We start from the raw sequence: 11,419 nt of genomic DNA on the forward strand, positions 1-11,419 counted from the left end.
TTAATTTATAATTACTATTTTTTCGATTAAAGATATTATGTGTATACAAATCATAATTAGATAAGAGATGATACAAATCAAAATTTCAAGTATTGTAATTTTAAAAACTAATCTTTTTAGTAGTTTCTTATTTTCTTTATGCAGTATTTTTCTCTTTCTCTTTCGTCTACGTTATGTAATTTATTTATGAATTAAAAATGGGACGGGATAAGTTTATTATTGAATAATGAGCGTTATAATAAGTAAAGTATTGTAGTAGTAATATTTATTTATTTACTGCTATTATCTTATAATCTTTGCTTACAAAATATACGGATCAACGCAACTTTTAAGCAAGTCAGAATGTTCCCAATAAAATGTTATGCAGGATGTCTTCGACATGTTCACAATGGCGGAACATATTGTTGAGGTTTAATTATGCAAGCCACATTATTAGCCAACACTCTCGTGATCGCTTTAACGTTCACGCGTTTTATATATCTCGCGTTATAATTAATAACCTTTGGCAGTGATAGAAGGGACCTGGAGTATGGTTTTTTTCGTAACATCCGCAGAATCCCTGTATCCCAAATACGTGTTTCGACATACACTGCGATCTCCGATGTCGTTATCATTCGAATAATAATTTTATACGGTGAAATTATATGCGGTAATAGGAATAAAAAAATAATAACGTATTACCCCATTTTTTATCACCTTAAGATGACCAGCCTCAACAATGATGGCCGCGTCATCGCGAACGCTTCGTGATATAACATTCCCCTTACTTATACGCTACAATTTTTTAAGTTTAAGAGTCTTAACAATAGAACTTTCTCGATATTATACTATGATATCGTAATATTAAATAATGCATTTACATGCATCACGATTATAGAGATTTTTTTTATACGATGCAAAATAAATTGTGGTTGCAGCATATTTTGACTAGTATTTATATATATGTATATTTTATATATATATAAATAAGTTTGCATGCAGAAATCGCTGGAACTTGATATCATTTAAACTTTATAAAAGAGCGCAGAATTTTCTCAAGTAATCGTACGTAGTCATAAAAAATAAAAAAAAATTACCATTTCCATTCAAGCTATTTAATATAATCGAATATATATATATAAATGAATATGTGATATTAAAAAAAAAATATCATACATTGCCGTGTAAACATTTAGAATAATTTCGGATCAGTAAACGTAGCTTTATATATCAAGACAGTTAATATAGCGCATTTATAGAGAATTTATATTTGTAAAATGTATTAAATATATATTAAAAAATGCTGCAATCACAGCTGACGACGAGTTTTTTCTGATCAAAATTCACGAAATACGATATGCATCTCAGGATTACATCGCGCGATATAATTTGCTTTACGTTAATTAAAAATTGCAGATCGGCAAGTTGCGTCGAGATCGATATTACTATCCTGCGCAATCTGATCTTTTAATTTTTTTTCACATTACAAACTTTCGTATATACAAGGCTAGGCATATTACTATATTCAATCCCCTATGACGATGATTCATGAACATGTACGAAGAACACTTCTGCCGGCCGATTCGCGGCCGGATCACAAGTAAATCGGGCTATCTTTGATGGGTAATATATATAATTGTAACAGTAGAGTAGAGTAGTAATAGTAATAGTAGTAGTATAGTAGTATAGTAATATATAATAATATTAATATACATAGAACACCATTATAAAAATGCTTACGGCTAATTCTGTGCGTTGAATCTCTTAAGATTACGTCCGATCTTTTTCGTACAACAAGGAATTGTCATATATATATTTATGTATATATATATATATATAACGTTTAATATCCATAACATGATCCCCACGTAAGATGCATCTAATGCTCCGTGGAATAATTTTCAATTTTCTCCCTCTTTCCTTCTCTCAATTATAATTTTTGATATTAATATTTTATTATTAATATTTCATTTTAATATTAATATTCTAATATTAATATTTTTTAAATCACTAAATAAAATCAAGAACTGAGAGCCGAAGGTTCTCCGGATATTGTGGCCAAACTATTTATTTCTTAATAATTAAATACACTAACAAACGTTTCGGTTTTATTTAGATCATCTTCAGTGTATACAATATAATATATTAAACGTCAAATACAAAAGATAAAAGGCGCATATTACGCAAAAGATTTTATTTTTTGTATTTGACGTTTAATATTATATTGTATATACACTAAGGATGGTATAAATAAGATAATTTGTTGGAGTATTTAATTATTAAAAATTAAATATTTAGGCCACAAAGTACAACTTCGGCTCTCAGTCCTTGATTTTATTTAGTGATCTATTAATCTTCTGAGCCTACCGAATTAATATTTTTAAATTTTAAGATTTTACGCTATTAAATGTGAACCACTTTTCCATTCAACGTTATTACGTTATTATTTTAACGTGTTATTAACGTTGATTATTTCCTTGTTGCACTCGTCTTAAATTACGATTAAAAATCCTAGCGCGGCAAAATTAAATCTATCAGCGGAAATCAGCGCCGATCTCCTTTGTTTTCTGTTTACAAGAACTGCATAAAGTTTTTTCACGCGCGAGATAAACATGGCAATTAAAAAATATAGTAAATTTAAAAATACTTTTAAAATATCAAGTCGCGCTTTCCTCTCTGTAACTAGAATTTTTTTCGTAAATAGAATTTATCTCATTCATATTTAACGATACTTTTTTTTATTTCTGAAATTAAGGCAAACATTCAATAGGAATCTCACGACAAATGCAAGCTTCTCAGCCTCTATGGAAAATGTGGACAGTTATTTTCCTTAATCTCTATTCTCTTCCTCCTCATATATATTCGCTAATGACGATAAAAATATATCTCTACTCATAACCGACTCGATAGATATGTTTCCTCTTCAAAGCTTGTTTGTTCATTTAGAAATAAATATCTCTAGCTACTCAATTTAAACAACATGTTAATAAAGTTTAACCGATATTTTCTTACAATTTTCATAGAAACGTACTGTTTATGTTGTACGTTTTGCCGGACCAAAAATAATATTTGCCAATTGTTTTTTATTAAACATTAAACAGTAGTGAGATTGGCGTGGTTTTAGGTCAAAACTATGAATACGTATCCAAAAGTTTGCTTATTTTGTGGAAATATCATTATTTCGCGAATAATTTATTAGATTAGGGATAAAAACCGAGACGATGTCCTTATTAGCGTACAAGGTAGATAAATCACGTGATCCGAGTCACTTATATTAATTAGCCTTCTAGCGTTTTGATTTATGTTTCTACGTTAGGCGATTACTTCTTCGCGTAAACTTAATCGCATTAATTAATTATTAATTTGCTAAGATTACATATATCTCGCTCGTTCGCATCCATGAAATACGAAAAATTTCCGAGTCTAAAGAATCTGTAAATCAATAGATGACAGGATATTATCGAAAAAGAAGATCGATACGATGGACGAATCTCGAGTTTCGATCTTTTCACTTTTCTAATGGAAAAAACAATACAACAATCATCCAGACAGTCTATCCTAAGCGTTCAATTATGATTTGTATACTAAGATCTGTGATCCTGAAAAAGATGAAAATCGACAAATCGCGAAAAGCGGTTTTCGCTTTTTCGCGACCTTGTTTCGAGCGAGAATTTAAATCAAGGCCTCATTTCTCGACGAGTAATTAGAACTCGGAAGTTTCGAAGGTGAGACGAGCTAATTGCGGTGCCTGGCGCTTAAATTCTCGCTAAGGACTCTAAAACCCAGGTCGGGCGCACACACCCACCTTGCCGATTCCCGCTCTTTTACACGCCACTCTCTCTCTATATAAGCATATCATATTGATCTCGGTATGTTTCATTACGCGTGAGGTTCGTCGTTTACTCGTCCAATCCGGCATATTATGCCGTTTTTTTTTTACCTCTTCCTTCAATGATCTCGACGTTATGCATATCAATATAGGGCATATACATATCACGTGTGCCTCTTATCATTTCATATCATACGCACGATGAGAGTACGCGTTTTTTCCCTTAAATTCGACAAAGAAATATTCGTAAAATTTACGACAAAGTCTTTTCTACGCTGAAAAAAAATTTATTGAATTCGAATAAGTATTCATTTCAATTTTGCCAAATATAAGTCATTTATTTGAAACTATTAATATTGATTTGATGTGAAAAATATTAATTTGATATAAGAAAATCTTTTTCAAAACAAATAAATATTTTGTTTCAAATAAATGATTTATTAGGTAGTGTTGAAGTAAATATTTATTAATTTAATATTTTTTTTCAGTGTACGCGTATAATTTTTCCTCATTTTTTTCATCGTTCTGCGGGGAACAAATGTAGAGGAAGATTTTCGAATCTTATCTATTATGTATACGTAGGTACGTCACACAACGCGAATTATATATATCTTTATTTGAATAACTCGCAAGTAGAGATATATAACGCGACAACATGTTGCTTGGTACATCAGACTCTCATTCATCCATAAATTGAACACAATTTAGTCTTTGAGAAAGTAACGTCCGTTACTACGTATTTATAGTAAAAAAGATCGTGCCCCTCTCTCCAACGTTAAAGTATATCTTTTAAAAATCTGTAACACGAAAAAATATGTTGTCGATAAAATTTCCACGGTGTTACAACACGGACAAAGTACAACTTGTTAATAATTTTGATAATTGCATTTTGAATCTGAGAATCGAGAAAGTGCATAGAAGATATGTCTAACGTTTTTGAAACGCACATATTCGATTAGAAATACGAACAATCATTTCCGCGTGCTCTAAATATAGCATATTGTATTATTTTTTTACAATTATTTTTTTCTTTCAAAAAGAGAATCACTGATTTCTAATTCGTACGTAATTTTAAAATTATTTCACGTGTAATTTAGCTCGATAAGAGAGAGAAAGATATTTGAAAAAAGTTTAATTGATGCAGCGATGAAGAACACGATAATCACGCGGAACCTTTTTATACATTCAAAAGAAATTTAGAAAAATTATTCCAAGATCCGAGGACCGGATTTAAGAGTGCGAGGGACAATCGGTGGAGTGAGGGGGTTGTGCATAAAATGGGAATAAAATAAGAATCTTCAGGAAATTAAAGAAGGTAGTTGCATAAAATAGAAGGAGAATAAAAGAATTATTTCCTGAAATATATTACGTAATTTTTTTTTTTATATCCACATCCGCGTTTTGCGCGATTGTCCCTCTTTCAAGATTCTAAATTCGGTCCTGTCAGATCTACTTGATTTAAATTAAACTCTTCTCCGCGGATTATATTCGCGAATTCCTTCTGAGCTTTCCTTCATAAAAGCTGCGTATTATGTTTTTCGCTGCGAAAAATTTGCCGACTTAATTTTTCGCAATAAATATCCCTGCGAAATTTTTTTTCATGCATATCTTGCGCACGCAATTAGCGTAATTATTTTATAACTCCGTCCATGTCATACGACCGACCGATATCGTCAACTATATAATAACATAATTAAGAGCACACGCCCTCCTGTTACCACGAATTTGCTGCTGTTCTGTAATTTGGTTTCAAGACCGTTTAAGGTCAGCGAGCAAGAGAAACAGCAACGTTAAATATCGCTAGTGTTTCAAATATAATCCATTTAGAATTCCTCTATTCATTGTGTTTCATGCGTTACAAATGTCAAACTAGCTATTCGAATCGCATATTTGCTCGCGGTCATTTTCGTCAACGCGAAAAAAGTCGAGAGAAGCAAACAAGTTCTCGAGAAGAGAGAAGAGCGATGATCGATGACCGTGTCGGAAAATTGTATCCAAGACGACGGAGTCGTCGCCCACGTCTCTGCGTGCATACATATCATCTCGGCCGAGATTTTTTACTCTGCTCTACTTATATTCGTGCTCATCTCGGAGCACTCACAAAAAATCACCTTTCTCCCTCCGTGTTTCGCTCGCAATCTCGCACCGTTATAAAATGCGATTAAACAGCTATGATGCTCAGTAAATAACGTAGCGAGTGCGCATACAATTGATTAAACCAAACTATGCTCGCGCGTATCGTAACGATGCGTGTACAGAATGGAGGAACTTGGTCCTGACGACGTGACGGACGATGATGGCGTGGTACTCGTGCACGGCGGAGACGCGGCTGACGCGGAAGGTAACACCCTCCTCGAGGCAGGCGGTATCTAGGTATTGTGACCCTGTTTGTGAGGTTTGTTCTCCACGTTGTTGGACGTCGATCGGCCCACGAGATCCTCGAGCTCGTCGGGCGTCAGGACCGTGAAGTCCCTGTCGGTGTCAGACGAACGGACGATTGATGGAACTCGAATATAAGAACTCGAATACAGGAACTCGAATATGAGAACTCGAATACAGGAACTCAAATCTCAAGAGTCGCAGAAATGGAAGATAAAGTCTCACATCTTTAGCCGAATAGCAGCTGAATAATTACACTGTTCAAACGAAAATAACATTTTTTTCGAACTCCGATGCGAAACTCGTTTGTTATAGTTTTTTGGATTTTAAATACGAATCTTCCAAATTATTCCATCACGTTGTAATTTTGAGAAATTTTTAATTAAAGTTGCAAAAAGGATTATTTTCACGAACTTTGTGATATTATAACTACAATATCTGACGTGCTAGATAAGTTTTATTGCAATCAAAATAAAGTATATTAAGACTTTTTACCCTCAAAAGGAATTTTTAATTTTTTAAACATAACCGAAATCAAAAATTGATCTGAGAGTTGAAAGTTCTAACAATATACTTTATTTTGATCGCAATAAAACTTTTCTAGCATGTCACGTATTGTAGCTATTATAACAAAGTTTGTAAAGAAATGCAACTTTAATAAAAAAATCTCTCAAAATTGTGAAGTGATGGAATAATTCGGAAACCAGATTCAGCATCCAAAAAACTACAAGAAACGTCTAGTCTCGTTCAGATTAATTTTTTTTCTTGAACAGTGTTATTCGCGCGACTCGAGAGAACAAATCATTAAAGTGTTTTCTTTCACTTTAGATAACCGTGGATGGTATACATACATTGATAAGGGCAGTGATAGTCTTCGTCGTGTGGAACTTGTAAAACTCGATGGGCACAAAAAGGAAAAAAAATTCTTTTGGAGAAAAAGAGAGAAGATAAAAAAAGAAAAGATGCCCGGCAGCATGCAAGACACGGTTCCGCGTGTAGTATCGCGCAGCACCCTAGCTGCGTGTATCGGGTGAAAGGAGAATATTGGAGAATATTGATCGATCTGCCTCTTTTACCTGTGTTGAGCCAGCAGCATGTCTATGCTGGTGACGCTCCGCTGATGGGTGCCGTCCCTCTGCGCCGCGTTCTGCTTTCTGATGCAGACGGCTCTTAACGGGGTGAGAACCAGTCCTAATCCGAGAAGGCTGCTGCCGGTGGCGATCAGCGCCGCCGAGTTTTGCGCCGCTTCCGCGCCCGGAGCGAGTTGCACCAAACCGACGACCAGCACCACCGCCCCCAGCAACATCGAGCCGACGACGACGTACAGCGAATTTACCTGGAATAATTTTTATTGTTGGAAGAGGAGATGTTTTTTTATTCAGGATGATACAAGCGTCTGTCTCTTCTTTGTCGCGCTTTGATGATGAAAAGTTGACTATGTTTGACAACGAAGCGAAAGTCAAAGGCTCCTATTACCTTTCCGCAAAAGTAGTACTCTGGTGGTTCTTTGTCTAACATGGCCAGCACCGCCTCGCTCTCCGCCAGTGGACTCCCCGGCTGGCTGTTCCCTATTCGCGAACCCTTCTCCTGGTAGTAGGTCTTGTGGAAGACCTTCACCGAAGGTACCGGTAACGCCGTAATCATTCTGATGAGGAATAAAGACGCATTTAATTCGAGAATCATTCGCAAGAAATATATACGATTCGAAAAAGAAGAAAAAAACAATAACCGAAAGATGATGAAAAATTGATACGTTCATGACATGTAACGATCGAATAATAAATCACATATACCGTCGTAATAAAGTTTACGTAACTGTGCCGTATAAAAAGTCCCCTCTAAATTTTACGGGGCCACATGACTCAGACTCAAAACCATATATTTTTCGTATCAAATTATATCGCGTAGTCGTTTCTTCGGTGTATTTTACAGTCGAATGTACAATAGCGAAGGCGCGATTACTGTGGCAAACGGTCGGTGGTGTCGGTGGCCTAGATATGTTCTCGAGGGCGATGGCCTTTGTACCTCGATTATCGAACAACCGAAGCCAGGCGCGGGGTGCAAAGCTGCACCGTTGAAAAAACCGTCGTCGGTTGCACGACAATAGATTCCCTTTCTCTCTCTCTCTCTCTCTCTCTCTCTCTCTCTCTCTCTCTCTCTCTCTCTTTTTCTCTCCCTTCTTCTTATAATCCCAAATTTACGTTTAGACTCCATCGACGCGCGTTAACGATCATAAATACGATCTCGCGTGACTCGCGTTTACGAGGAACGTGAATAAGCAGAAAAAAACATCACCGCACCACCCTCATAATAATTTAGCGCGGCTGTATAATGATTTTAATATATGCGAATAAAAAAAAATTCTATTCCGTCGGGACATCTGATGAAGTGGCCGAAGTTTCCGTAGTTGGTCAGATAAGTACGAGGATTTCGCAATGCCGAATAATCGCGAATGCGCGCGAACTCAGTGTGCATAATAAACGGATACAACCTTTATCGCTTTAGTAGAAAGGCGTAAAGTGGAACAGTGGCCTGATTCCTCGATGTCATGGTTGCAGTTCCACGTGCATCGAAGAGACTAGGCCAGTTATAGGCGCGCATGAATGTGCAACTAGTATCATTGTGCTATCTTGTAGCCTGGATTTCGGCCAAAATCTTGAGAGAAAAAAATGTAGAGGAGGAATAGGGGAGAATATTAATGGTATATATCAAATATACCTCTCGATATTCGAGATTATCGTATATTTTTGTTCGTCGAATAAATTGTAAGCTTTTTCGCTCTTCGATTATAATAAATAAAATAAATATTAGGTGGTCGGAAAAGTCATGACGTATTATAATACAATAATTAACTATATATATAGGTAAAAAACCGTTTGAAAAACATAAAAAAACCTAGAAAAATACACATCACAACTTTTTTTATATTATAATATAATAAATAAATTGATTTAAAAAATAAAATAAATAAAATATCTCTGCGCGATGTTGCGAGTTCCGTGAGTTTAGCTCGAGATAGGGCAATGTTACATATCAGAGGTGATTCACCCTGGAAGGTACCAACTCGTTGGGTCGTTCTACGTTGGGCGAGATCATCGAGGCAGCAAGAGTCTCTCCGGATCTCAAATTTAGAGGAAAATAAATAAACTTTCTTACGTTTGCGCTCGAAACTCGTGTCATTCTCGCGATAATAATTATTTCCTCTCTGTTCTTCGTAAAGATATCAAGCGTGAATCTCGAAAAAGCAGAGTGTATTTTAAATTTATGCCAACGACCTACACTTTTCGTGCATTGACTCATTGCCGCTGCCTTGGATCGTGCTTGTTACCGTTGATATCCCGCGCACGTTTGGCGGTGCTCCAGAAAAATAGCTATAACAGTTTCCGATAATCGAGGTTGGTGCACGCCATATGGCCGCGTGCGTTTATTCCTATCGTGATTTCATTAGCTCTAGACACGCTGGCGTGAGAGAGAAAGCGGGAGGATCAATGACGAAAAACATATATCAATATTTGTCAACTGTCAGAGGCGGGTGATGAATCTGTCTCGAGTGTCTCTCGTATCTCTCATTGAGATACAACTGTCATGACACTCCGAGTGATGTTTACTTTTTATTTTTTTTTTTGCAAAAAAATGTTACGCTAATTCCTCCTTGGATAATATTCGGATTCGATTCGATGGAGGTTTGAGACGCCTTATGTAACGCAAACAATGTTAGGATACGATGTTGCACTAAAATCTCAGAAAATCGATAAATGGGTCACCATTGCACATTTAACATCCAAGGGAAATTTCACGCTTCGCCGATAAGCTTTCAACCGCCGAACCAGATATTCTATATCGGGAATCTCTAGCCTTGAATAAATTAAAAGAGATATCTTCCAAATCTCGCAAATTTAAACTCTAAGCTGCTTTTGTTACAAATAATAAACTCAAGTTACATGTGTCTACATCAATTATATTATATATGATACTGAATAATTTCAAAAACAGAAATATATATATATATATATATATATATATATATATATATATATATATACATATATATGCACACACACGATAATTCTAGTTGCCCCATATATGTTCACCCTGAGAAAATAATCAAAGGACGATATATTTGCAAGCGCACACATACATGCATGAGTAAAAATACTTTTTCGCCTTAACTGGAACTCAAATTAATGAGAAATCGAAGGCCAAACTGCTTATAGGGCGTATAAATAATGGTAAAAAAATTGTGTCCGTGACGTATCTCTACTTTTTGACGGATATGCTCAATAATTTACAATTAAAATATACGGTGAAACTTGACGAATTCTCGAAATTGATTCATGAACGAAGGGAGATAAAACAATTAATCTCGCTCGTTGCAAAAATTCCGATTCGAGATTCCTCCCGTTTCTCCGTACTTATCCTATATCGGACTTACTTCGTTCGCTGGATGCCCGAACGTCAGATATATGTCGAACCCTCTTGCGACGTACTCGATTTACACAGGGTGCAAAAAGTGTCGAGAAGACGGTGAAGAGAGAAAAAAACAGCGGGCGAGAGGATGAAAAGCTGAAAGAGATAGAGATAGAAAGAGAAAAAGGGAGAGCAGGGGAGGGAAGAAGAGAGAAAAATGGGAGCACTGCGAAAGCGTTCGCGAAGCTCGCGCGTTCGACAAAAGCTCGTTTTGACGGGGTGGTGGTCCCACGACTACTGAACCTTTTCAGAGACTCCTCGTATCCTGGTCGATAAACCACCCTACGCAGCCACCCTGCCGCCCACCAGGCTTGTGCTAAAAGTATCGTCACCATCGACGACCACCTGGTGCGTCGAGCGCGCGCGTGCGCATCCATTTATCCCTTTTTCCAGGGATGACGTCTTCGACGTTTCCAAAACAAAAACCCCGATTCAAACTCGCCTTTCTCTCTTTTGTTCCTCGAAAGCGCGATTCGACGGAAATTTCTGAAAATTTCGAATGAGTCAAATTGAATATCTAAAAATGCGATTTTAATTTGTCAATCTTCTTATTCTAGGGTGTCTCATCAGAAATTGCTGAAACTAATCAGCTGTCATTTTTTAATGCATGTAATTGTTGACAAAACAAAAATTGTGTTGAAAAGAGGAAAATCTGCTGTTTTTAATGGATATAGATAAAATGTTTGTATACCAGTTTATTTTATTGAAAAAAGTGCTAGTAATCACATATGTAAACTAATGATAAATATTTTTGAGGTGTGCACC

At 36.0% G+C, this 11,419-nt stretch overlaps 1 protein-coding gene across 2 annotated transcripts; it reads right to left on the bottom strand.

Moving 5' to 3' along the window:
* Nucleotides 1-248: 248 nt before the first annotated feature.
* Nucleotides 249-10,982, bottom strand: LOC114939010 (uncharacterized). Of its 2 annotated transcripts, none has more exons than XM_029313225.2 (4): nt 10,620-10,982; nt 7,664-7,832; nt 7,264-7,523; nt 249-4,605 (listed from the first exon to the last, which is right to left on the bottom strand). In XM_029313225.2, the coding sequence occupies exons 2-4, from the start codon at nt 7,829-7,831 to the stop codon at nt 4,584-4,586; spliced, it is 450 nt and encodes a 149-aa protein (XP_029169058.1). In that variant the 5' UTR covers nt 7,832; nt 10,620-10,982; the 3' UTR covers nt 249-4,583. The 2 variants fall into 2 exon arrangements, with proteins under 2 accessions (XP_029169058.1, XP_029169057.1); XM_029313224.2 differs by lacking the exon at nt 249-4,605 and adding an exon at nt 6,110-6,280 and having other exon boundaries at nt 10,620-10,980.
* Nucleotides 10,983-11,419: the final 437 nt, after the last annotated feature.

This window comes from Nylanderia fulva, unplaced genomic scaffold, assembly GCF_048542155.1.
Source record: "Nylanderia fulva isolate GAGA-0341 unplaced genomic scaffold, ASM4854215v1 Scaffold26, whole genome shotgun sequence".
Lineage (NCBI taxonomy): Eukaryota > Metazoa > Arthropoda > Insecta > Hymenoptera > Formicidae > Nylanderia > Nylanderia fulva.